Source organism: Pogoniulus pusillus, chromosome Z, assembly GCF_015220805.1.
Source record: "Pogoniulus pusillus isolate bPogPus1 chromosome Z, bPogPus1.pri, whole genome shotgun sequence".
Taxonomy (NCBI): domain Eukaryota; kingdom Metazoa; phylum Chordata; class Aves; order Piciformes; family Lybiidae; genus Pogoniulus; species Pogoniulus pusillus.
Window position 1 is genome coordinate 92,366,111 of NC_087309.1, and position 27,783 is coordinate 92,393,893.

Genomic DNA, 27,783 nt, shown 5'->3' on the forward strand with positions numbered 1-27,783 from the left:
ATACAGAGAAGAATAGGAAAGCATATTTGATGAACAAGTGGCTCAGAGGTTGGTGCATCCAACATAACTTTGGATTCTTTGATATTGGGGAACTTCATCTTGCCACAGGTCTGCAATCAGCAGATGGGACACAACTATCATAGAAGGGGAGAAGGACCCTGGCACATAAGCTGGCTGGGCTTGTTGAGAGGGCTTTAAACTAGAATGGAAGGGGGAGGGGGTTAAACATGACAGCACCAGAGATAAATCAAAGGAAACTGAGGATGGTAGGCTAGAGCTAGGAGTAAAAGCAGCAGACCAGCTGAAGTGCATGTACACTAATGCACGCAGTATGGGTAACAAACAAGAGGAGCTGGAAGCTCTGGTGCTGGAGGAAAACTATGATATTGTTGCCATCACTGAAACGTGGTGGGATAGCTCACATGATTGGTGTGCTGTAATCAATGGCTACAGACTCTTCAGGAGAGACAGGCAAGGGAGAAAGGGCGGGGGAGTGGCTCTGTATATTAGGGATGCTCTGGATGTCGTGGAGGTAGAAATCAAAGATGTTCAAGTTGAGTCATTATGGGTGAGACTTAAGGCGAAGGCCAACAAGGCTGATGTCCTGGTTGGAGTCTGTTACAGACCACCCAACCAGGAAGAAGAGGTTGATTTATTACTCTTTAAGCAACTGGAGGCTGCCTCAAGATCACCTGCCCTTGTTCTGGTGGGCGACTTTAACCTACCAGACATCTGCTGGGACTTAAACACTGCAGAGAAGAAGCAGTCTAGAAGGTTTCTGCAATGTGTGGAAGACAACTTCCTATCCCAGCTGTTACATGAGCCTACCAGGGGGGCAGCCGTGCTTGACCTGCTGCTCACAAATAGAGAGGGGCTGGTAGGGGATGTGGTGGTTGGAGGCTGCCTGGGGTCCAGTGACCATGCAATTATAGAGTTTTCAATACATGGAGAAACCAGGAGGGGCATCAACAGAACCTCCACACTGGACTTCCGAAGGGCAGACTTCAGCCTATTTAAGGAACTAATTCAGAAAGTTCCTTGGGAAATAGCCCTTAGAAACAAAGGGGTCCAGGAAGGTTGGACCTGCTTCAAGAAAGAACTCCTGAAGGCACAGGAGCAGGCAGTGCCACTGAGCCGGAAGATGAGCCGACGAGGGAGGCAGCCAGGCTGGATGGGCAGGGAGCTGCTGAAGGAATTAAAGATTAAAAAGAGAGTGTATCACCTTTGGAAAAGAGGGGAGGTGTCCCAGGAGAAGTTCAAGGAGGTTGCTAGGTCTTGTAGAGGAAAAATTAGAGAGGCAAAAGCCCACTTGGAGCTCAGGCTGGCCACGGCTGCCAAGGAAAATAAAAAGTGTTTCTTTAAATATATGAATGGCAAGAGAAGGGCCAAGGACAACCTCCAGTCCTTACTAGATAGAGATGGGAACATAGTGACAAAGGATGAGGAAAAGGCAGAGGTGCTTAACACCTTCTTTGCCTCAATCTTCACTAGTGGGACAGGTTGTCTCCAGGACAGCTGGACTCCTGAAGTGGTGGATGGAATCAGGGACCAGTACAGTCCCCCTCTAATCCATGAGGAAGCAGTAAGGGATCTGCTGAGTCACTTGGATCCTCACAAGTCCATGGGATGCCTGGATGAGCAAAGAGCTCCTGAAGGAAGTGGGGGAGAAAAAGAGGGTGTATCGCCTCTGGAAGGAGGGGAAGGCTTCTCCTGATGTGTTTAAGGAGGTAGCCAGACTATGTAGGAGAAAAATTAGAGAGGCTAAGGCCCAGCTAGAACTTAGGCTGGCCACTTCCGTGAAATTTAACAAAAAACACTTTTATAAATTTATCAATGCTAAAAGGAAGGGCAAGAAGACCCTCCACTCCTTACTGGACCAGGAGGGGAACACTATAACTGATGATGAAGCAAAGGCAGAGGTCCTGAATGCCTTTTTCGCCTCAGTTTTCAACAGTAAGGAGAGAGGAGGAGGAGGCAAATGGCCTCTTAAACTGGGGGATGAGGTCGGGGAGCAGTGTGTTCCCCTGGAAATTCATGAGGAATTAGTTCAGGACCTGCTGAGCCATCTGGACACCCACAAGTCCATGGGACCAGATGGGATCCATCCCAGGGTGCTGAGAGAGCTGGCAGCTGAGCTGGCCAAGCCACTCTCCATCATTTTCCAGCAGTCCTGGCTCACCGGAGAGGTTCCAGGAGACTGGAAAATGGCCAACGTGGTCCCCATCCACAAAAAGGGTCGGATGGAGGAACCTGGGAACTACAGACCCGTCAGCCTGACCTCAGTGCCAGGGAAACTGATGGAGCAGGTTCTCTTGGGGCCAATAACTGCGCACCTGAGGGATGGCAAAGATCTCAGGTCCAGCCAGCATGGGTTTAGGAAGGGCAGATCCTGCCTTTCTAACCTGATCTCCTTCTATGATCAGGTGACCCGCTTGGTGGATGTGGGGAGGCCTGTGGATGTGGTCTATCTGGACTTCAGCAAGGCCTTTGACACTGTCCCCCACAGCAAACTGCTGGCTAAGCTGTCAGCCCGCGGCTTGGATGGTAACACTCTGTGCTGGGTTAGGAACTGGCTGGAGGGCCGGACCCAGAGAGTGGTGGTGAATGGTGCCACATCCAGCTGGCGGCCAGTCACTAGTGGTGTCCCTCAGGGATCAGTGCTGGGCCCCATCCTCTTTAACATCTTCATAGATGATCTGGATGAGGGCATCGAGTCAGTCATCAGCAAGTTTGCAGATGACACTAAGCTGGGGGCAGATGTGACTGAGCTGGAGGGCAGAAGGGCTCTGCAGCGGGACCTTGACCGCCTGCACAGATGGGCAGAGGCCAATGGGATGGGGTTCAATAGCTCAAAGTGCAGGGTGCTGCACTTTGGCCACAACAACCCCATGCAGAGATACAGGCTGGGGTCGGAGTGGCTGGAGAGCAGCCAGACAGAGAGGGATCTGGGGGTACTGATTGATACCCGCCTGAACATGAGCCAGCAGTGTGCCCAGGTGGCCAAGAGAGCCAGTGGCATCCTGGCTTGTATCAGGAGTGGTGTGGTCAGCAGGAGCAGGGAGGTCATTCTGCCCCTGTACTCTGCACTGGTCAGACCACACCTCGAGTACTGCGTTCAGTTCTGGGCCCCCCAGTTTAGGAAGGACACTGAGATGCTTGAGCGTGTCCAGAGAAGGGCGACGAGGCTGGTGAGAGGCCTTGAGCACAAGCCCTACGAGGAGAGGCTTAGGGAGCTGGGGTTGTTTAGCCTGGAGAAGAGGAGGCTCAGGGGTGACCTTATTGCTGTCTACAACTACCTGAGGGGTGGTTGTGGCCAGGAGGAGGTTGCTCTCTTCTCTCAGGTGGCCAGCTCCAGAACAAGAGGACACAGCCTCAGGCTGCGCCAGGGGAAATTTCGGCTCGAGGTGAGGAGAAAGTTCTTCACTGAGAGAGTCATTAGGCACTGGAATGGGCTGCCTGGGGAGGTGGTGGAGTCGTCGTCCCTGGGGCAGTTCAAGGCAAGGTTGGATGTGGCACTTGGTGCCATGGTCTAGCCTTGGGCACTGTGGTAAAGGGTTGGACTTGATGATCTGTGAGGTCTCTTCCAACCTTGGTGATACTGTGATACTGTGATACTGTGATACTGTGACCGGATGGGATCCACCCTAGGGTGCTGAGAGAGCTGGCAGATGAGCTGGCCAAGCCACTCTCCATCATTTATCAGCAGTCCTGGCTCACTGGAGAGGTCCCTGAAGACTGGAAGCTGGCCAATGTGATACCCATCCACAAGAAGGGTCATAAGGAGGAGCCAGAAAACTACAGACCTGTGAGCCTGACCTCCGTGCCAGGCAAGGTCATGGAACAGGTCATCTTGGGTGCCATCACAACGCACCTACAGGATAGCCAAGGGATCAGGCCCAGCCAGCATGGGTTTAGGAAGGGCAGGTCCTGCCTCACCAACCTGATCTCCTTTTATGATCAGGTTACCCGCCTGGTGAATGTGGGGAAGGCTGTGGATGTAGTCTACTTGGACTTCAGCAAAGCCTTTGACACTGTCTGCCACAAGAAGCTCCTAGCCAAGCTGGCAGCTCATGGTTTGGACAGATTCACTCTGTGCTGGATCAAGAACTGGCTGGGTGGCAGAGCCCAGAGAGTGGTGGTGAATGGTGCCACATCCAGTTGGCAGCCAGTCACAAGTGGTGTTCCCCAAGGATCAGTGCTGGGCCCAGTCCTGTTCAATATCTTTATTGATGATCTGGACGAGGGCATTGAGTCCAGCATCAGTAAGTTTGCAGATGACACCAAGCTAGGAGCAGGTGTTGATCTGTTGGAAGGTAGGAGAGCCCTGCAGAGGGACCTGGACAGGCTGGATGGGTGGGCAGAGGCCAATGGGATGAGATTTAACAAGGCCAAGTGCAGGGTTCTGCACTTTGGCCACAATAACCCCAAGCAGCACTATAGGCTGGGGACTGAGTGGCTGGAGAGCAGCCAGGAGGAAAGGGACCTGGGGGTACTGATAGATAGTAAGCTGAAGATGAGCCAGCAGTGTGCCCAGGTGGCCAAGAGAGCCAATGGCATCCTGGCCTGCATCAGGAACAGTGTGGCCAGTAGGACAAGGGAGGTTATTCTTCCCCTGTACTCAGCACTGGTCAGGCCACACCTTGAGTACTGTGTCCAGTTCTGGGCCCCTCAATTCAAGAAAGATGTTGAGGTGCTGGAACATGTCCAGAGAAGGGCAACAAAGCTGGTGAGGGGCCTGGAGCACAAATCCTATGAGGAGAGGTTGAGGGAGCTGGGCCTGTTTAGTCTGGAGAAGAGGAGGCTCAGGGGTGATCTTATTACTGTCTACAACTACCTGAAGGGGCATTGTAGCCAGGTGGGGGGTGGCCTCTTCTCCCAGGCAACCAGCAACAGAACAAGGGGACACAGTCTCAAGTTGTGCCAGGGTAGGTATAGGCTGGATGTTAGGAAGAAGTTCTTCACAGAAAGAGTGATTTCCCATTGGAATGGGCTGCCCAGGGAGGTGGTGGAGGCACCATCCCTGGGGGTCTTCAAGAAAAGACTGGATGAGGCACTTAGTGCCATGGTCTAGTTGACTGGCTGGGGCTGGGTGATAGGTTGGACTCGGTGATCTTGGAGGTCTCTTCCAACCTGGTTGATTCTATGATTCTATGATTCAATCTCAGCCCACATCTTATAAATAGGGCAATTCAGGTATACAAAGTGCTCCTGCCACCATCCTCCACTCACCTCTCCTAGCCTCTTTGTCGCCTGGGGCCACTACCTTTATCCAATATATATGACTCTTTGTCCCATGGTACTTTGCACCAACCCTTGAGTGATCGATCAAGGCCTTCCTGTCCGGCCGCCGCTCCAGCCCACCGCATAGCCCAATTGGGCCTGTGGAATCTTCACAGCGCCCCAAAATCCACATTGAACTATTTAGATCCACAAGGATCAACTACGTAGCTTTCGCTACACACATTTGGGACCACAGAGACTGTGACTTCTAATTAGTGAGTAATTGAACTCTCTCAATTTGAGTAGCTAAGAAATTTCATTGACTTTACCAGTGGCACTTTATGCCACAAGACTCTCTAACCAGAATCTTTCCAAACTTCTACCAAATTGCTTAATCCTGCTGTAAATAGACATTCTGTAAAATAATTTCACTAACCGTACACAAAGAATCTGTGTGGGTTAACTGTATATAAATTTGGGGGAAATTCTCTTTGTATATATTATTATTTAAAACCCTTTCAAAATTCGGCCTCGTGTCTTACCCCAAACGCAGACAAAACCCCTCCATAACACATGGCTGAAGCATGGCACCATGACAGTGCACTCCACTCCTTTCTATGATGAGATTAATACTTTTGTATTGTGTGTCCAGTATGATGTAGGTGTACCAGCCAAGACTGATGCTAACTCCTGCTCTCATCAGTTCTCTCTGCTGAACACAAAGGTGTGACTTAACCTCATAGACTTATATAATTATTTTGAATGTTTTATTAAGGAAAAAAAAATAAAATAAACTTCTATATTGGAACTTAAATGAAATGAAACCTAAATGAACCAAATGATTCAAAAGTAAGTGTTGAGCTGGGAGTGTGTAGGGATGGTTCACTGAATTCTTTTGGTCACCAAGTCTTGGCTCAGAATAGGACTAATTTGTGCCGCTGCTACATAATAAAAGTGTATCTGAGAGGAGTAAAATAAGAATTCATAATTATATTTGAACATGTATTTTAGCAAAACTCCTTGCTGCCTCTCAATAATTCTCACTTAGAATATGTCTTATTTATAGGACTTTAGATACATGATGATAGAAAGAAATGATTCTTAATCCAGGAGTTACTTGTTTTGTGTAAGCTTTAGCCAAGTTTTCCTGAGGTCAACCATGAAAAAGTATTTTTAAAAGTCTTACAAGGTGTTAATTCTATTAAGAAAATCCACAGCTAGTGTTTTTTATTAACAGAACGTGTGTAAAGAATATATGTTATCTACTATGTCTAAGAACTTGGGTAGAAACAAAGACATCTGTATTTTTCAGAATGATCTGGTTTATGTTCCTGTTGTACTTCTACATCTAACATGGAGCTAAGCTGGAGCTAGAATGTGTGACTGGTTGAAGGTCTGGTGGAATGCAGAAGTGTACTTCCTTTACTCATAGGCATGCATGTATCTGTAAAGGTCTTTTCTCAAAAGCCTGAGAGAAGACATAATTCATGGGAAGTTGGAGCTGTGCTACACCTCCATGAGGCATGCCCTGTGCCATGACAATATGGGCATGTTTGGATCCTATGTGCTCCAGAGAATATGTTGCTGTTCTTTCCAAAGCTATCACCTGTACATGGGCCACCTAGAGGTGAAGGGCTACCTCAGAGGTGGCCCAGAATCACCCTTAATAGTTTTTGGAAGTACATTTAAGTAGAAGACCCGTTTGCACACCTGCTCTAAGACATGGGCTTACGGCACAATTCTGTCTTCACTTTTTTCCTTTTGCTCAGTGCAGATTGCAATCAAATAGACAGCAAGGCTCAGCAGTATATGAGTGACAACTTCTTATCAACAAAACCTTCCTCACTGTAGCATTGAAGTACCTGTGTTCAGTAGCTTTTGTTACCTAAATGTTGATTCCTCTAGTTTGTATCAGCAGTTTTGGAAGAATGACTTATTGGTTGTTTGAGATAGGGTTTAGGGGCATTTATAGTGAAAATCAGTACCTAGAAAAAGTTTAAATTATGCTCAATGTCTCAGCACTCCACTCATCTTTACAGTTAAGTTCAAACACTATTAGTTTACTGTGTCAAGCTTCTTTTTATTTCAGTAGTATTTATGAGTTCCTATATTAACCTTCTGGAGACATGGTAATCTCTAGTGCAGTGCTACCAACAGAGATTAGATGAGAATTCAGACTGCAGCTTTATTTCCTTATAGATGTATATAAAAATTACTCTTTCTTTCTCCATGAGTAGCCTCACCGTGTGCTTTGAGTCCCGTCCTTTTATTCGTATGACTACACTTTCCTGGTGGTGTGGGCGTGGGGCTTGGTGGCTGGTTTCGTTTGTTTGTTTTCACTTAGTTGCCCTGGAAAATGAACATAGAAATGAAAGAAGCAAATTCTGTATTAGGAATAGGCTTCATTGTGCACCTTAACTATATAGATGCGACCTAACTGATAGTATTAATTCTGTCATCTGTTGTATGCACAAGGTCAGAATAAAACTGAATATAAACTGAGATCAGAATAGGGCCCAATGACCTTTATACTGTTAAAACACAAGAGCTGGCAAGGGATCTGGGTTCGTAATTATAGACTTTTGACGTGACTTTTTCAAATAAGTTACATCATTTATTACTGCAGATAGTACGAAAGAATATTTTTTATCTTTTCAAGCTAATGTTTAATATTTTATAGTAATTGTGATGTGCACTTAATAGGACAGTACTGAATATCACAGACACGGCTATAAGGAAGTAGCATTAACGCTGAAAATATGTAGCAAAGTACCTGGCTTAACCGAGCCAACTTTAAAAGTGGGCGCAAACCTTCAGCTCCAGTGCCACTTCTCAATGCATTATGCTGAAGCGATCTTCAAATACAGCTTTTCTAGAAGTATCTTAGGTAATCTTCAGGCAGCCTCCGAACTCTGAAGAAGAACCGCTCCTCAGCCCCCTGTAGGCCCCGAGCCCCGCTGCCGAGCCCAGGGCCCAGAAGGGGCTGCTCAAGATGAGTCGCAAACGACGCAACTAAGCACAACCGCAGCCAACATAGTATCCCAGAAGCCCCACTAAGCTCTGCCACATCCCACAACGCCTTGCGAGCAGACCCTCCTCTGAGAAGGGCTTGCCCCACCCGCCCTGCGCACTAACGTGGTGACGCTGCGCCCGCCGGTGTCGTTCCGCTGGCGCTACGTAAGCAGCGGAGCGTGGGGTTCCGTTGCTCGTTGAAACGCGCCACGTAGTGTCGCTGTTCCCCGTACTGTCTTCTCTGCTGCAATTCCCCCAGTGTCGGAGCCATGTCGCGGCCCAGTAGCATGTACCCGCGGCAGCCAGGTGGGGATTCAGGTACCCCTGTCTCGGCCGCCTCATCCGGTCGCGCGGCGGGCCGTGGCCGAGGCAAGGGTCTGAAGGATGTCCGCGTCGACGAGGAGGTGGAGATCGCGGTGAACCTCGCTCTGGAGCGGTTCCGGTATGGAGAGGAGAAAGGTGCGTAGAAGGAGCCCGGCCGTCGAGGAATGTTGGGGGCCCGGCTGCCAAGTGCGCCCGGGCGGGCCCGGCTCCGCGGGCCGGCAGCGGGGCAGGCGCTGGGCTGCAGAGAGCCGGGGTGCCTGTGGGCGCCTAGCATGGGACGACGCCGGGAGGCCGGGGAGACTTCTTTGATTCAGTGGTTGAAGCCTCAGCTTTTTCCGCCCTAGTGATATGGCTTGTTCGCGAGCACTGCAGGTGTGACGATTCACCACACTGCTGTTTGTTCTGTTTACTCGCAGGTTTGACGGTTGAAAGCTTATAGCATAGAGATGAAATGTTGTATGTTGTGCTGTTATGTTTGCTTTTTCATTATTTTTCTAGAAATGGAATTTCCATCTTCTTTCACTAGTACTGAAAGAGCATTTGTTCACCGCCTGTGTCAGTCTCTTGGACTGATATCTAAAAGTAAAGGGTAAGTTAGACTGATGATTTTTTTTAAAAATTTTTTTTGGTAATTATATGAAATACTGTGACTAGTGTGAAAACAGGTTATGTGCCTAACATATCCTGCACTGTTGCAAAGAACAGTACTAGAGAAAAGACTTAAAAAGTGACATAAAAAAAATATCTTTGTACTTTGTTGTGTTTACTTTAAAAGCTTGCAATGTGCTTACAATTTGCTTGTCCTTACATTTTTGTGAACGTTCTGCGTCTATGAAAGAGACTCGTTATCAAGATCTGTTGTTTCCATGCTCTGTTGTGTCACAAGGTTTTGCATAGAATCTCATACCTTGACAGATGAAATGTAGCTTAAAATAGCATGTCCAAAGAGTGTGCTTAAGAAGTACAGGAGATTAGAATTTATGTATAGATCTGATGTTTCTTTCTCTTGCTCTGCTCTGATCCTTTCAATAGAAACCCACCTTTGTGGACCTAATGAGCTTGCATGAAAGCTGAGAATCTTGGGGAATTCAGGTGGCAAAGTAATAAGAAAGGGACAGTTACAGGGAAACATACAGATGAAGTGTATAATGTGTGTGCTTGGACTATGGTGAAACTGTAGCAGCGTTTCCTGTTCCTTATTTCTTACGATACTTCATAATTATTGTAAAAATAGTGTAAAATGCAAATTTTGTGATCTATATGAGAATAAGTGCTCTTCAGCACTGGTTGTATTGAATGTATAGCTTTGTTTCAGAATGTTTTATTCAAGCACAGTGGTAGTTATAGTATGCTTCTAGTGTACTTAAAGTCTCAGAAGTGGTATAGCTGATTTTTGTCACAGATGCCAGGGACAATACATTTAGCTAAACTTGCCTATATTTTCATCTTAGTCTGGGGACATGGAGAATTGAAAGGCCTTGTCATGTGTGTGCAAATGGTTGAGTTTTATAGTGCCTGTAGTTGGTAAACCCTGCTTGAATATTTGTTGATTCGCCGTAGTGATTTGTAATGGTCTTAGAGTGTCTCACTCATAGATTCTGTGGTACTTTTTGTGGTAATTTTGATGGAATCGTAGAATATCTCAAGCTGGAAGAGGCCATTGAAGTTCATCAAATCTAACTCCCTGCTTCTTGTAGAGCTACGTAAAACTAAACAATGTGACTAATAGCCCTTAAAAACAAAGGGGTCCAGGAAGGCTGATCCTCCTTCAAGAAAGATCTCTTGAAGGCACAGGAACAGGCTGTCCCATTGTGCCAGAAGATGAGCTGATGAGAGAGAGAGACAGACAGACCTTGACAGGCTGGATGAGTGGGCAGAGCCCAGCAGGGTGACATTTAATAAGTTAAAGTGCAGGGTTCTACACTTTGTCCACAACAGCCCCAGGCAGTGCTATAGGCTGGGGACAGGGTGGCTGGAGAGCAGCCAGGCAGAAAGGGACCTGGAGGTACTGGTAGGTAGTAGGCTGAACATGAGCTAGCAGTGTGCCTAGGTGGCCAGGACAGCCATAAAAAGGTGAGGTACATGAAAATACAGAGCATATGAATCCTTAACACCTCATACATACACAGAACACGTGAAAACCCCCTTAAACCTTCCCCCAACCTGACTAAATATCAATCCCCAGTGCTCCTCTTCTGCTACCCTTCAGCCTAAACAGGCCAAAATTGCATGGGCCAACTTTGTCAGACCTCTTCAGGCTGTAAACAGGCCTGCTCTCCCATGTTACCAAATAAGTGCGGTGAGGCAGATCTCGCAGAGAAGGGCTAATCTCAAATATGTAAGGACACTGCACAATCCAATGTGGATCAAAAGCGAGTGACAACTTTATTTAGTAGACGCACGCTTATATGTGTTACAGATAATATATGCATACATGTAAGAAGCTAAATGGCTGAATCTCTAAATACCCCATTTGCATGGTGCACCTACTTGCTACGTGCAGCTGCAAGCAGCAAACTACTTCTTACCTTATTCAGAGTTAGCTGTATCCTGCTCTGCTTGAGTTGTCCGCCGACTCATCAAGGAGCTTGAAGTGAGGGATGAAGGGGTAGAGACCTTGTGGATTAAAATCAGAGGTAGGACTAATAAATCTGACATCCTGGTTGGAGTCTGTTACAGACCACCCAACCAGGATGAGGGAACAGATGAGATATTTTACAAACAGTTGGAGGCTGTCTCAAGATCTTCAGATCTTGTCCTTGTGGGTGACTTTAACCTGCCAGATATCTGCTGGGAACTTAATTCATCAGAGAGGAGGCAGTCCAGGAGATTTCTGGAGTGCGTGGAGGACAGCTTCATGACCCAACTGTTAAACGAGCCTACTAGGGGTCAAGCTCAGCTTGACCTGCTGCTCTCCAACAGAGAAGGGCTGGTAGGAGATGTGATAGTGGGAGGCTGCCTGGGGTGTAGCGATCACGAGTTAGTGGAGTTTTCAATATACAGGGAGGTAGGGAGGCACTTCAACAAAACCTACACCTTGGACTTTAGGAGGGCAAACTTCAATTTGCTCAAGGAACTTATTTCCAATGTCCCCTGGGCAGCAGTTCTTGAGAACAAAGGGGTCCAGGATGGTTGGACTTACTTTAAACAGGAGCTCTTGAAGGCACAGGAACTGGCAGTTCCCACGTGCCGAAAGATGAGCCGCAGGGGGAGGCGACCAGCCTGGATGAGCAAAGAGCTCCTGAAGGAAGTGGGGGAAAAAAAGAGGGTGTATCGCCTCTGGAAGGAGGGGAAGGCTTCTCCTGATGTGTTTAAGGAGGTAGCCAGACTATGTAGGAGAAAAATTAGAGAGGCTAAGGCTCAGCTAGAACTTAGGCTGGCCACTTCCGTGAAAGTTAACAAAAAACACTTTTATAAATTTATCAATGCTAAAAGGAAGGGCAAGAAGACCCTCCACTCCTTACTGGACCAGGAGGGGAACACTATAACTGATGATGAAGCAAAGGCAGAAGTCCTGAATGCCTTCTTCGCCTCAGTTTTCAACAGTAAGGAGGGAGGAGTTCAGGGCAAGTGGCCTCTTGAACTGGGGGATGGGGTCGGGGAGCAGTGTGTTCCCCTGGAAATTCATGAGGAATTAGTTCAGGACCTGCTGAGCCATCTGGACACCCACAAGTCCATGGGACCAGATGGGATCCATCCCAGGGTGCTGAGAGAGCTGGCAGCTGAGCTGGCCAAGCCACTCTCCATCATTTTCCAGCAGTCCTGGCTCACCGGAGAGGTCCGAGGAGACTGGAAAATGGCCAACGTGGTCCCCATCCACGAAAAGGGTCGGATGGAGAAACCTGGGAACTACAGACCCGTCAGCCTGACCTCAGTGCCAGGGAAACTGATGGAGCAGGTTCTCTTGGGGCCAATAACTGCGCACCTGAGGGATGGCAAAGAGCTCAGGTCCAGCCAGCATGGGTTTAGGAAGGGCAGATCCTGCCTTTCTAACCTGATCTCCTTCTATGATCATGTGACCCGCTTGGTGGATGTGGGGAGGCCTGTGGATGTGGTCTATCTGGACTTCAGCAAAGCCTTTGACACTGTCCCCCACAGCAAACTGCTGGCTAAGCTGTCAACCCGCGGCTTGGATGGTAACACTCTGTGCTGGGTTAGGAACTGGCTGGAGGGCCGGACCCAGAGAGTGGTGGTGAATGGTGCCACATCCAGCTGGCGGCCAGTCACTAGTGGTGTCCCTCAGGGATCAGTGCTGGGCCCCATCCTCTTTAACATCTTCATAGATGATCTGGATGAGGGCATCGAGTCAGTCATCAGCAAGTTTGCAGATGACACTAAGCTGGGGGCAGATGTGACTGAGTTGGAGGGCAGAAGGGCTCTGCAGCGGGACCTTGACCGCCTGGACAGATGGGCACAGGCCAATGGGATGGGGTTCAATAGCTCAAAGTGCAGGGTGCTGCACTTTGGCCACAACAACCCCATGCAGAGATACAGGCTGGGGTCGGAGTGGCTGGAGAGCAGCCAGACAGAGAGGGATCTGGGGGTACTGATTGATACCCGCCTAAACACGAGCCAGCAGTGTGGCCAGGTGGCCAAGAGAGCCAGTGGCATCCTGGCCTGCATCAGGAATGGTGTGGTCAGCAGGAGCAGGGAGGTCATTCTGCCCCTGTACTCTGCACTGGTCAGACCACACCTCGAGTACTGCGTTCAGTTCTGGGCCCCCCAGTTTAGGAAGGACACTGAGATGCTTGAGCGTGTCCAGAGAAGGGCGACGAGGCTGGTGAGAGGCCTCGAGCACAAGCCCTACGAGGAGAGGCTTAGGGAGCTGGGGTTGTTTAGCCTGGAGAAGAGGAGGCTCAGGGGTGACCTTATTGCTGTCTACAACTACCTGAAGGGTGGTTGTGGCCAGGAGGAGGTTGCTCTCTTCTCTCAGGTGGCCAGCTCCAGAACAAGAGGACACAGCCTCAGGCTGCGCCAGGGGAAATTTCGTCTCGAGGTGAGGAGAAAGTTCTTCACTGAGAGAGTCATTGGGCACTGGAATGGGCTGCCTGGGGAGGTGGTGGAGTCGTCGTTCCTGGGGCAGTTCAAGGCAAGGTTGGATGTGGCACTTGGTGCCATGGTCTAGCCTTGGGCACTGTGGTAAAGGGTTGGACTTGATGATCTGTGAGGTCTCTTCCAACCTTGGTGATACTGTGATACTGTGACAGCGCCTCCCTAGCTAGCTATATTAAATGCTGCCTTTGTTTATTCAATATGTCTTTGTTTCCTCAATGTGCCTTTGTTTCAGTGTGGCCTAGCACAGCCTTAATTTAGTTCCATATACTCATCCTGCTTGCCCACCTCTAAGTCATGTCCATTTTCCTCTAGCCATTCTGCAACAATTCCCCTCTTCTCTTTTTGGGCAAGCAGGGCTGTACCTCTGGTAACTCGATCCACACCCCTCAGAATGCATCCATACCCTATCCGTAGTAATATAAGCATAAGCAGTACTATTCCCAGCAGGCGGAGGCCCTCCTTGATAAGCTGTAGTATCCAGGGAGACAAACCTCCAAAAGTTGATCTCAGCCACTGGTCAAAGGGATTTTCATTAACAATAATGTGGTTAGTATGATTTTTCAGCCAAGCAAGCTGTTTATGGATAGACTCCCCATGGTCCGAGAGGTTAAAGCAACACATTCCCTCAAAATCGCTACAACCATGGCTTTGTGCTAATAACAAGAAATCTGTTGCTGCTCTGTTCTGCAGTAGTGCATGCCTTAAGCTGTTCTGATCTAGTAGTAATTGCTCTAAAACCTGAGTAGTAGCATTTGCTTCTTTGACTGACCAGCATGTCAGTCGTTCTAACTGCTTCACTGCTTGTGCTACAGCAAGATGTGGAATAAATGCAGTAACAAAAACATTTGCAGTTACTGACCATAATTGTACATTGTCATTGCAGTCTGCTTTCAGATTGTGCCACTTTGTAGCTCGTTTTTGGGGTGATCCCCCTCCTGGAGAAGCAGCTTGTATCATGTTCAACCAATCTCTTTTATGTGGTGCGAATAGAGTGAGTTTCCCCAGATAGCAAGGACCCCCTATAACATTTTTTGGGATCCCTTGCCAGGCACGATCACCACAGATAAGGAAGGTGTTGTTAGGAAGTGCTCTGGCTGATCCTTTATTCCACAAAGTTTGCCCTACGCCCGCACCATACACAGCATCCAGTGCCGGCCTCTTTTTCTCCTTTTCACTCATCCATGGTGTCACGCCACAATATTCCCTACCATTACCCCAAGTGTAAGGTTTTCCTGGTGATACGTCTGTCCACTGCTGTGACATTTTCCGATAAACCAAATATCCTAAATTTCCCTGATATTTTGTCCCAAAAGCAAAGCAAGTTTGGGTCCAATTAGTTGTGGACAGATTCCCTATCTTTTGACTCCCTAATAACTCTAGTTCTTGTGGGTCCCAGGGCAAGATTACATTCAGCCCTCTTATCAGTAATGCAACACAATCTGAAGCATTTTGGATCCCATCACAATCATAATTGTCCACATAGCCCTTAAAGTCTTCTGGGTCTAATCCTGGTAGTCCTACCAGACATGTTTTAAAAGGCTCAGTAGCTGATTGCAGGCTCAGACAGAAGTCCATATTACCCGTCTGGTTCGCCCATGTCACCCACATGTTCGCTCGAGGATTCACTCGATCGATCGCATTGGCCACCACTCCCAGAAGTAGCGACAGGATCAGTGGAAGGAGCAGTCTTTGTCCATCGCGCTGGAACCCAAAGCGGACCTGTTGATGTAGAGACAGAAACGTATCCTCTGCCCCAATAGAGTACCTCTGCAGGCCCCTCCCATATACCTGTCTTAGGATTTCTATACATCACCCAGACCTTTTTGTGTGGCTGTTTTTCTACTGTACCACCATGCACCTTTGCTGGAGGCATATCCTGATCAGAAAAGATGCATAGATGATTAAGGGTAAAGAGGGTCATTGCTAAACGCTCAACTGGATCAGCAATTTCTGTGTACTTCTGAAGGCACCTTTTCAGGGTGTGATTTGCTCTTTCTACTATTGCTTGTCCCGTAGGTGAATTCGGGATTCCTCTAGTATGCTTAACACCCCATGCTTGCAACATTTGCCTAATCCTTTCACTGGCATATGATGGCCCGTTGTCAGTCTTAATCTCCTTTGGTACTCCCATCACTGCAAAGCAAACAGTCAAATGTCTTTGAACATGCAATGCCTTCTCACCCGTCTGAGCTGTGGCCCAGATGAACTTACTATAAGTATCAATCGTAACATGGACGTACTTCAGCCTTCCAAATTCTGGAACATGTGTGACATCCATTTGCCACAACTGCAACACTTCCATTCCCCTAGGGTTCACCCCAATACCCAAACCCGGACCATGATGGCTGCACTCAGGGCAAGCCTGAACTATACCCTTAGCTTCATTCATCGTGATTTTGAACTGGTTGTGCAAACCCTTTGCATTTTGGTGAAACCTCTGGTGTGCTTCTCGTGCAAGTGTGAACTCACTCAGGGGAACAACCGTAGAAACTAACTCATCTGCTCTTGCATTCCCTTCTCCCAAACCTGTGTCCCATTTATGACTATGTACATGGATCACGCAATACTGTTCTGTTCTCTGCTGCACTGCACTTTGCATAGCTCTCAAAAGCTGCCCTAAACGAACATTTGATATGTCCTTCACAAAAGCACTTTCTATGCGCTCCAAGATTCCTGCTACATACAAAGAATCAGTCACTATGTTCAGTGGTTCTTGCATCCATCGCGAAAGAGCCCAAACTACTGCTGCTAATTCCAGTGTTTGTAAAGAGTCCCCAGATTGGCCTTTTAATAGTTGGTGCTTCCAGGTTTCTTTCTCACACCACATAGCTGTGGCTGTTTTCGATTTCTTCCCGGCGTCGGTGTACACAGTGATGGCATCTGGCAGTGGTCGTAGTGATCTCTTCCCCTGGCATAACCATTCACCCTGGCTCATCCATTTTAGCGTGGGAGATGAAATTTGTTGTGTGGATAAATGTGCAGGACAGGATAGTAGACTCAATTGTAGTGCAGGAGTTTGCCAGAGCATTTGCTCCAAGTCAGTCCTTTTGATAGGGAGGAATATGGTGTTCGGTTCTGTGCCACTAATCTGCAGTATACGACGTCTTCCTCGAATTATCAACTCTGCCAAATTCTCAACTTTTTGTTGAATCGTTGTCTTTGGTTGTAAGGGCATAAAAATCCATTCCAGGATCCTTAGACTCTCCCCCTTTTTGTTTTTGCTCTGGCAAACTGCGCCCATGAGGGTATGGGTTGATGGTAGAATAAGCAGGTCTATAGGTTCTTGTGGGTCTAGGCGACTGACCCATCTTTGGGCAATTTGATCTGATAGTTTATCAATGATGGCTTTCTGGTCTGAGGACAGATGCACTGTAGCTGCAGGGTCACGGCCCTGAAGCAAAGGCCTAAGTTTTTCCAAGTCTTCTGAAGAAAATCCAATAACTGGTCGGAGCCATTGTAAGTCACCCATTAGTTTTTGTGCATCTGTAAGTGTCGTAATGTTCGTGTGTAGAGTGAGCTTTTGTGGCCGGATTTGTGAATCTGAAATCTTCCATCCGAGGTACAAATAAGGCGATATTCTTTGAACTTTATTCGGGGCAATTTGTAATCCATGTTTGCTCATTGCTGCTGCAATTTGTGATAATTGTCTTTCACTAAATGGAGCTTCTTGACAAAAGAGAATGTCATCCATATAATGATAAATAGAAGTAGTCGGCCACTGTACTCGCAGTGGTCGCAATGCATTGTCCACATAAAGCTGGCAGATCGTGGGGCTGTTCTTCATGTCTTGAGGTAACACAGTCCATTGGTAATGGTTTGCTGGTGCCTGCCTATTCAGTGATGGCAGGGTAAAGGCAAAACGTTGACAATCATCTGGGTGTAGTGGAATAGTAAAAAAATAGTCCTTTAGGTCTATGATCAATAAGTGCCATTTTTCAGGCAGCATAGCAGGAGTTGGCAAGCCAGGCTGTAGTGCTCCCATCGCTTGCATCTGGTCGTTGATTGCTCGAAGATCATGGAGCAGTCGAAACTTGCCTGATTTCTTTGGAATGACAAAAATAGGTGTATTCCATGGGCTAGTGGAAGGAATCAAATGTCCAAGTTGTTCTTGGACCAATTCGTGTGCCTTTTGCAGCCTCTCTGCTTTAAGCGGCCACTGCTCCACCCATATCGGTTTGTCTGTTAGCCAATTTAGTCGAATGGGGAAAGGCTGCTTCTCAGTGGCCGCTAATAAAAACAACGCTCGTTTGTAATGACCAGTCCAAGCTGAGAGAGAGCATCTCTCCCTATTAGTCCGTTGACACCACTGGGTAGAGGCATTACAGTCACATAGAGGTTGGCAGTTCAGTTATCAACGGTGAGCTGCAGACGTTGAGTGGATCGTCGTACTTCGGCTGTACCACCCACCCCTTCAACCCCTTTTACGCAGGGTTGAGTGGTCCAGTGTGTAGGCCATTGATTTCTGTCAACAATGGTAATGTCTGCACCTGTATCCACAAGCATCGGCAATTGTAATCCATCAGGTCCATTTGATAAGTTCGCTGTCACCACAGGTCTTTGTCCCAGTTGTAGAGTTAATAGTGCCATACCTCCGGTCGATCCAAATCCCCTTTCTCCTCGATGTTGTGGTGAGAGAGGAGTTACTGATTGTAGCAGGCATGGAATTGGGACGAGCTGATCAATCTTGCTTTCTTTAGGAATATGTATTGGTGGAAAGTCCGTTTGAACCATAATTTGGATAGTTCCTTCAAAGTCCGAATCAATAACTCCAGGCAAAACAAACAGTCCTCTTATAGATGCTGATGATCTCCCCAGAAGTATACCCCCGCAGGCTTGGCCGTTAATAGTCACTGGCCCCTTTAAGGTGGACGGAATCTTTTGGGGCGTGTTGTCGATTAAGGTGGTTTCTACTGCTGTTGCCAGGTCCACGCCGAGGCTTCCCCTGGTGGCTGGCTGTAGGTTACGGGAGCAGCCATTTGTGTCGGCGCGCGGTTGCTCCTCGCGCTCCTCCCCCCGTTTCCCGATCGCCGGCAGGCAGCCGCGGAGTGGTTTTTCACGCCGCATTTGCTACAGTGTACGCTGGATACTGGGCATTGAGAGCGAAGGTGACCCATCTTCCCGCAGCGGAAACATTTCATTCGGCTCACAGAATAGTGTGCTCCTCCTGCCCATCCAATCGGGGCTAAAGCTGCTAATGCCTGTGCCTGTTGTTCAACAATCTTTTCTAGCGGGTGCCTAGTGCTGTCCGGTGCGGGAGAGGCTGCAACATAAGCCCTAGGTTCTAGGGGTGTGGTTTCCGCTCGCTGCGCTCTTTCTAACATTTGTGCTACTGTGGCATCCCGAGGCAGAGTTACTAATATACCCCGGGTTTTAGCATTTGCATTATCAAAGGCAAGTTGTTGTAGAAGGGTGTATTTCATGTATTCTGGCAAATCAGAATTGCTCAACGCCTCATGAAGCCGGTCGTAAAAGGAGCCAAAAGGCTCATTCTCCTTTTGTTTAACCGACGTATAAGACGGAGCAATCGGGGCTGCTTTTACTTCCCCCAGCGCTACCTGAGCTAACCTCATGCTCTCTCTTAGTATCTCCGGGGCCATATTAAGCTGAGCATCCACCCCAGCCCATTGACCTTCGCCTCTCAGCTGGCTAACGCTGACTCCCAGCAGAGGGTCACCTTCCGCCCGCGGCAGTGAAGCAGAGCCCTGACACAATGCTTCCATTTCAGTGTTAAACTGCATCTGTTGCGAGGGGGTTAGTATCATTCTCAGCACCTGTTTCCAATCCTCTTGTGCTAGCGTCCCTGAGGCAGAGAAAATGTACTGTAGCATTTGCCGAGCAGGGTCACTGTGGAGTCCATATTTAGATACTGTCTGTCTAAGCTGGGCTAACAGTTTCCAATCAAATGCCTGATGCTCCCCAATAATCGTTTCATCTGCTCGGTTATCATAAACTACTGGACATACTTTAGATAACATACTTGCAGCCTCTGTGTCCCCATCTGATAAAGCCTCCCTAGCTGTCTTTCTCCACGGCTGCCGCCTGGGAGGTGGTAGTCGCGAGCCGGACCTCTCAGCTTTCTTGCCTGCATTGTTAACTCCTTCCTTGCTCGGGGCACTCCTTTCAGCCTCCTGCTGACTGACTGCAAAGGCTCGCTGTCTCGAACTTTTTCTCTTAGCTAAACGCTCTATTATTCGCTGTACTGCCTCATACAAGGTATCATCATCGCTATCAGCCTCAGGTTCGCTCGATTCTGAACTGGAGGACTCGGATGGTGGCACAGAGGTCTGTACCGCGGTCTCAGTAACGGCTGGATTCTCAGAAGCAGAGCGCGGCAGAGTGGGCTCGCTCTCTCCCTCGTCTTTGCTGGATTCTGACGAAACCTTCCCCAAGTCCCCCATGTCCTTTACTGGTAATGCTGCCGGAGATGAGGAGAACTTGGGAAACTTTATAGACCAAGAGCGTCCCCTACTGGTCTTTTCCAAGCGCCGCTGTGCATCAGTGACTGTGGGACTGACTACGACAGGAAGACCGAGCCCTGGCGGTCCAGGTGCGAGAGCATTAAACACAGAGGATGCCTTTTGTCCCCCATCTTGCTTCTCGCCAGAGAGTTTAGTGGTAGCCACTGCCGCCACATCCTTCTCCATTTTATACTTTTTTATAGCATTAACAGTCTCTCGCCAAGGCACTTGAAGCTTCTTAGCTGCTGGATCCCCGTCTATTGCTGCATCCCACAGTTCACTGCCGAACGCCCTCCATTCTGCTTCATCAAAATATGACTCAGGGGTTTTAAAAAAACCCTTAGCATAGCCATATGCACAAAGTCCTGGCAAATACTTGGTATTAAAATTCACTTTGCGCTTTTCTAAGAAGCAAGACAGCAAGGAAAGGGCTACCTCTTTATCCATGCCGTGGCGTCTCGCTTGCCCCCCTTGCAGCGATGAAGGCTGGCCCTCTTTTCGTCAGCCTCGGGCCCCCCTAATTGGTCCGCCACCCCGTCCTAGCTTCGTCCTGCTAGCGGGCGTCGCTCTCCTCCGACGGCCCGTTCCGCCGGCCTGTCCTCCTCCGTGTCTCCTAGGGTCCCCCAAATCGGGGTCCCTGTTTCGGGCACCAATCTGCGGTGAGGCAGATCTCGCGGAGAAGGGCTAATCTCAAATATGTAAGGACACTGCACAATCCAATGTGGATCAAAAGCGAGTGACAACTTTATTTAGTAGACGCGTGCTTATACGTGTTACAGATAATATATGCATACATGTAAGAAGCTAAATGGCTGAATCTCTAAATACCTCATTTGCATGGTGCACCTACTTGCTACGTGCAGCTGCAAGCAGCAAACTACTTCTTATCTTATTCAGAGTTAGCTGTATCCTGCTCTGCTTGAGTTGTCCGCCGACTCATCAAGGACAGCGCCTCCCTAGCTAGCTATATTAAATGCTGCCTTTGTTTATTCAATATGTCTTTGTTTCTTCAATGTGGCCTTTGTTTCAGTGTGGCCTAGCACAGCCTTAACTTAGTTCCATATACTCATCCTGCTTGCCCACCTCTAAGTCATGTCCATTTTCCTCTAGCCATTCTGCAACAAATAAGTAGCTCCCAACGGAGAGAGCAGACAGTAGGGAGAAAAGGAGTTGCCCTTTCTGCTATCTTAGACAGCAAAATTACAGGATTGAAGCTGGTGAGAAGCCTGGAACACAAGCCCTCTGATCAGAGGTTGAGGGAGCTGGGGTTGTTTAGCCTGGAGAAGAGGAGGCTCAGGGGTGACCTCATTGCTGTATACAGCAACCTGAAGGAAGATTGTAGCCATGTGGCGATTATTCTCTTCTCCCAGGCAACCAGCAACAGGACAAGTGGACACAGTCTCAGGTTGTGTCAGGGGAGGTATAGGCTTGATATTAGGAGGAAATTGTTCACAGAGAGAGTGATTTGCCATTGGAATGGGCTGCCCAGGGAGGTGGTGGAGTCACTGTCTTTGGAGGTGTTCAGGATAAGACTAGATGGGGCACTTAGTGCCATGGTCTACTTGATTGGATCAGGCTGGATGATAGGTTGGACTGGATGATCTTGGAAGTCTCTTCCAGCCTGGTTGATTCTGTGAAGGTGCTCTAGCCATCTGATCATTTTCATGGCTGTCCTCTATACCTGCTCCATCAGTTCAATGCACTTGTGTTGCAACTCAGGAACTGGATGCAGCACTTAGAATGTCATAGAATGTCATAGAATCAACCAGGTTGGAAGAGACCTCGAAGATCATCCAGTCCAACCTGTTCCCCATCCCTAGCCAGTCAACTAGACCATGGCACTAAGTGCCTTATCCAGTCTTTTCTTGAACACCTCCAGGGATGGTGCCTCCACCACCTCCCTGAGCAGCCCATTCCAATGGGAAATCACTCTCTCTGTGAAGAACTTCCTCCTAACATCCAGCCTATGCTTCCCCCAGCACAACTTGATACTGTGTCCCCTTGTTCTATTGCTGGTTGCCTGGGAGAAGAGGCCACCCCCCACTTGGCTACAGCGTCCCTTCAGGTAGTTGTAGACAGCAACAAGATCACCCCTGAGCGTCTTCTTCTCTAGGCTAAACAATCCCAGCTCCCTCAGCCTCTCCTCATTGGGTTTGTGTTCCAGGCCTTTCACCAGCTTTGTCGCCCTTCTCTGGACACATTCCAGCACCTCAACATCTTTCTTGAATTGAGGGGCCCAGAACTGGGCACAGTACTCAAGGTGTGGCCTGACCAGTGTTGAGTACAGGGGAAGAATAACCTCCCTTGTCCTACTGGCCACACTGTTCCTAATACAGGCCAGGATGCCATTGGCTCTCTTGGCCACCTGGGCACACTGCTGGCTCATCTTCAGCCTATTATCTATCAGTACCCCCAGGTCCCTTTCTTCCTGTCTGCTTTCCAGCCACTCAGTCCCCAGCCTGTAGTGCTGCTTGGGGTTGTTGTGGCCAAAATGCAGAACCCTGCAATTGGCCTTGTTAAATCTCATCCCGTTGGCCTCTGCCCACCACCTATCCGGCCTGTCCAGGTCCCTCTGCAGGGCTCTCCTGCCCTCCAACAGATCAACACCTGCTCCTAGCTTGGTGTCATCTGCAAACTTACTGATGCTGGACTCAATGCCCTCGTCCAGATCATCAATAAAGATATTGAACAGGACTGGGCCCAGCACTGATCCCTGGGGAACACCTCTAGTGACTGGCTGCCAACTGGGTGTGGCACCATTCACCACCACTCTCTGGGCTCTGCCACCCAGCCAGTTCTTGACCCAGCACAGAGTGAATCTGTCCAAGCCATGAGCTGCCAGCTTGGCTAGGAGCTTTTTGTGGCAGACAGTGTCAAAGGCTTTGCTGAAGTCCAGGTAGACTACGCCCACAGCCTTCCCCCCATTCACCAGGCGGGTAACCTGATCATAAAAGGAGATCAGGTTGGTGAGACAGGACCTGCCCTTCCTAAACCCATGCTGGCTGGGCCTGATCCCTTGGCTATCCTGTAGGTGCTTTGTGATGACACTCAAGATGACCTGTTCCATGACCTTGCCTGGCACTGAGGTCAGGCTAATAGGTCTGTAGTTTTCTGGCTCCTCCTTATGACCCTTCTTGTGGATGGGTATCACATTGGCCAGCTTCCAGTCTTCGGGGACCTCTCCAGTGAGCCAGGACTGCTGATAAATGATGGAGAGTGGCTTGGCCAGCTCATCTGCCAGCTCTCTCAGCACCCTAGGGTGGATCCCATCCGGTCCCATGGACTTGTGAGGATCCAAGTGACTCAGCAGATCCCTTACTGCTTCCTCATGGATTAGAGGGGGACTATAGTGGTCCTTGGAGCCTCATGAGAGCAGAGTACAGGAAGAGAATCACCTCTCTCAACTACACACTGCTTTTGATTCAACAGGGTATGTCTGGCCTTCTGGGCTGTGTTTCATTAACTGGCACTTCTAAGTCCTTCTCAAGACTACTCTCTAGCCATTCTCCAGTCAGCCTGTATTTGTGCATAGGGTTGCCCTGATGCAGGTGCAGGACCTTGCATTTTGCCTTGTTGAACTTGAATATTGGGCATGAGCCCGTATTTAAGCCTGTCTGGGTCCCTCTGGATGCCGTTTCTTTCCTCCAGTGTGTCAACCTGACCATGCAGCTTCATGTCCTCTGCTTCCTGAACTCTGGCAGGTTTGGTACTCTGACTTCATTGGGAAACTTTTCCAATGATGAACCACAATCTCAGTGAAGAGCATTTTCCCAACGTCCAATTTGAAGTTTCCCTGACAAAGCTTCATTTCATTTCCTTGTGCTCTCTGGTCAACAGAAAGAAGAGGTCAGCACCTCTGCTTTGCACCAGCACATGACTGTGATGAGGTCCCGCTTGAGCCTTTCTCCAAAATGAGCAAGTGATCTCAGCTGCTCCTCTTTGGTCTTGAACTCAAGGCCTTTCACCACCTTGGTTGCATTTCTGGACACACTCTCGTTTTTACATGGAAGTGCACCAAACCTCATATATTGAGGTGCAGCTGCCCTAGTGTGGTATAGAGTGTGTCCTGGGTTATGGTGGATCCCTCCCCCAGTAGAATAAACTCACCACAACATGAATTTTTTTTGGAAAGGTCAGAGAAAGATGAAGTTGTATTTTTTATAGTTTAAATATAACAGTATAAGCTAAAAATAAACTACCAGAGAAATATAATAACCTTAGCAAGGATGGGAAAGGGGTCAAGCAGAGGCAAAGCATCAAAAGCAGCAGCAGCCAAAACAGCAGTGGGGGAAGGTAGCAACAGGCACAGCTGAGGCAGCAGAAGCAGCAAGGGGAAGGTACAAGCTGTACTTCTAGACATAAAGCTCTTAACGCTCCAGTGAAATTATATTAATTTATTCATTGTTGCCACTCTGTAGCCTATCCCTAGCATGTTCACCTCTCTCCTATGTCTGAGCTAGAAATCTAGCTCAAATGGCCACAGAGTGGAATATTTTTGTGTGTATATGGGTTTGTTTTTTTTTTTTTAGTGGAGTGTTCGGGGTGACATGAAGTGTGATGAGTAGTTGAGATTCACCTTGGAAAACTTAACCTTTTTTTTTTTTGCTGTAATTATTATACATTTCAGAAACAAATTTTGTTTTAAAAGAAATTAAAGTGTTACTCATATTCAGTCTGTTTAGATTATCTCAGCATTTATGCTTACGATAACTTTTTAGATGATCAGTCTTTAAAAGCTTGATTGTGATTTGCTTTCATGATTTAATTTCTGGACAGGGTACATTTTTAATGTTACTGTTCATTAGTGTATCTGCACTTGTTGCACAGCGTAGATAAGAGAGGCTAGTGCTTGGGAACTATAGAACAGTGTTTTGTGTCCTTAGGTTTTTCCTTTGAGCTAAGCAAGCGTATGCTGGATACTTAAAGAAAACGTACTGTAACTTCTTCATAGCTAGCATATGTTTCTTCAGACATTGTTAGCAGTCTGCTGTGTTGGATCTAGCAGCAGTGGAATTGACATTCCCCATAGCGTCTCTGTATTTGTAATTAGAACAGTGTAGCTGATTCTAAGTTGCTAAAATACAAACTACTGAAGACTGAAATTATTATATGAAGAATTTGTTTGTTTTCCCAGCTTTTCCGTGGACATGCATGTTCCAGATTATTCCAACTTCGGTATTTTTCCTGATCTGAAATACTTGTGTTAAGTGGGAGCTGACTCCAACCTGGCAACTTGGAAAGTGGCCATGTTGTGGTTTAACCTTGCCCAATGGCCAGTTGCCCACCTAGTTTGTCTTGTCATTCTCCCCCCTCAACAGGATGTGGGGAGAAATAGTGTGAGGTCTTTCACACAGGCTGAAGTTCTTCAGGATAAATCCACTCTGTATTTTTTTGATGTTCTTCAGAGTAATCTCTCCTCACAGCACATGGAGCACCTCCCCCTACTCCTTCTAACTTCAGTATATTCGGGCCTGTCTCTTTCATGTTATTTTTAATCACAGAATTAACCAGGTTGGAAGAGACCTCTAGGGTCATCGAGTCCAACCTGTCACCTAACCCTTCCAATTAACTAAACTGTGGTACTAAATGTCTCATCTGGCCTCCTCTTAAACACTTCCAGGGATGATAACTCCACTATCTCCTTGGGCAGCTCATTCCCATGGGCAATCACTCTTCCTAACGTCCAGCCTAAACCTGCCCTGATGCAGTTTGAGACTGTGTTCTTGTCCTATTGTTCTGTCATTATCTTTGCAGCTTTTTGCCATTTCTTAAATACGTTATTACACAGTGCCAAGTGTCCTGTGGTTGGAGCCAGCTGTGTTGGGCACAGGGCATCTCTGGCCTTTCCTCACAGAAGCCACCTCTGCCAGCACCTGTGTGCCTGCACCCTATAAACATGTACCATTATACTGCCCCTAGCAGGAATGGGGCACGGGGCTTTTAGTGTAACGTTCTGTTCTTATCCTGAGAAGCTTTTTTCAAAACGTTCTGCTTCCAGCATTTTCAACATTTATTTGCATTTCAGTGTCAGAGTTTAGCCTGAGAACAAAAGCAGTGTTGTGATCATATGTTTTGGTGCTAATTCTGTGTTGCAAGTCTTTGGTAATGAACATTCTGGCATTAGAAGGCTGTTTATTTGTTATGTCTATTTGTTGATTTTTAATTTTGTTTTTAGCTTTTAAATCTCTCAGTCTAGAATTAGTTTTTTGTAATAGTGCTGGTTGATAGAGTGATGGAGCCGGTGGTCTTTTGGGAAGCAGATGCAGTGATAGACGTTTGGGCAGAACAGCTACATTGTGGAGGCTGAACTGTAAGATTGTGTTAGGCATAATGCAGACTTTGGATGACTATCTGTTGTACTACCTTGTGTGAATAGAGGGTGATTTTGATGGTGGATATTATCGATGCTTCAGTAATTTTGTTGCACGTTATGCTACATAGGACATTACTTGGAAGTTTCTAGTTGTGACCTATTGAAAATAGTTTAACAGCCACCTTAAGAGAATTGTGATCAAAGATCATTACATAGAGATAAATAGGCCACCGAGTCTAGTTGAGAGGTGTCCCTGCCCCTGTGAGAAAGTTGTAGTAGATGATCTCTAAGGCCTCTTCTGACCTAAGCGATTCTATAACATTTTGAAAATACATTTTTTTCTTTCCCTCCCAGAAAAGGAACAAGTCGGTATCTGACAGTAAGGAAGAAAGATGAATCAGAGCTAACATGCGCAGTAATGACTTGTTGCTTGGCTCCCAGTTCAAAAAATACTCTTTGGAGTTTCATTCAGAGATTTCCTGTCACAAGTAAAGACCGAACAGAACTTCTACCAAGGCTGGAGCGAGGAAATACATGTGCTGTTGAAGCTGGTACGTTCAGTGCATATTCGGATCAACAGTACTTGACAATCAGTGTTGCTTAAAAAAAATAATCCACAACTTGGATGGAAAACAAAAACTTTTCTTTTACATCTCTTCTCCCATTTCAGCTGATACTCTTTCCTCCAAACTAAACCCATTAATTTCTTGACCTTTAATTGCTAATAGTAATGGCATTTGGTAATATTAATAATAATTGCTAGAATTAAGTCTTTTAAAACTGGTGTCATGAGGAACTTAGGCAGTTGTGAGATATGAGGCTGGCTATTCTGCTTATTTGAAATTTATGTTCTTGATTTAAAATAAAAAGCTTCCATGTTGGGGGGAGGTTATAGGATTTTTTTGTCACTTTCTAAAATAGATTTGATTCTTGAGAGACTACTGCCTAGACTGCTTGATTTCCACAGTACAAAAGAATTTACTGGAAGACAAACTTCTAATATATTGTGTTTTGTTTTCAGCAGCTGTGGTGGGCTGAAATTATACTCAAAATAAAATCACCAGACTAGCTCAGAAGGTTTGGAAGCAAAATGAAGCTATATTTTACAAGCAAGCTAAACATCTAAAAGCATAGAATACAATACATATGTACAAAATATGTTTACATGTATTTACAAGTCAGAAATGACACAAAGACCCCCTTGAGTTGTTTTCCCACCCCTCTGGACAAGGGAACAAGGGAATAGCTTTCCCCCTAGACAGAAATCAGGCCCCACTGCTGCTATCTGCTTAGCCATAACAAGAATTTCAGCCAAGATCAGCAAAGCCAGCAGGCAAATCAAGGAATAGAAAAGAAAGAGAGTTTGTGCAGCAAATTATATACTAAACCAGCAAGCAAATG

General features: G+C 47.3%; 1 protein-coding gene across 4 annotated transcripts in view; it reads left to right on the forward strand.

Annotated features, from left to right (window-relative positions):
- The first annotated feature begins 8,404 nt into the window (after positions 1-8,404).
- Positions 8,405-27,783, forward strand: part of YTHDC2 (YTH N6-methyladenosine RNA binding protein C2) — a 51,418-nt gene continuing 32,039 nt past the window's right edge. For 3 of the 4 annotated variants that reach the window (XM_064140857.1, XM_064140856.1, XM_064140858.1), the window contains exons 1-3: positions 8,405-8,691; positions 9,055-9,145; positions 26,737-26,933. In XM_064140857.1, the coding sequence (XP_063996927.1) occupies positions 8,502-8,691; positions 9,055-9,145; positions 26,737-26,933 (478 nt within the window). In that variant the 5' untranslated portion in view covers positions 8,405-8,501. Of the gene's footprint in view, positions 8,929-9,054; positions 9,146-26,736; positions 26,934-27,783 lie in introns of all 4 variants that reach the window. The other variant, XM_064140859.1, reaches the window with a different exon arrangement.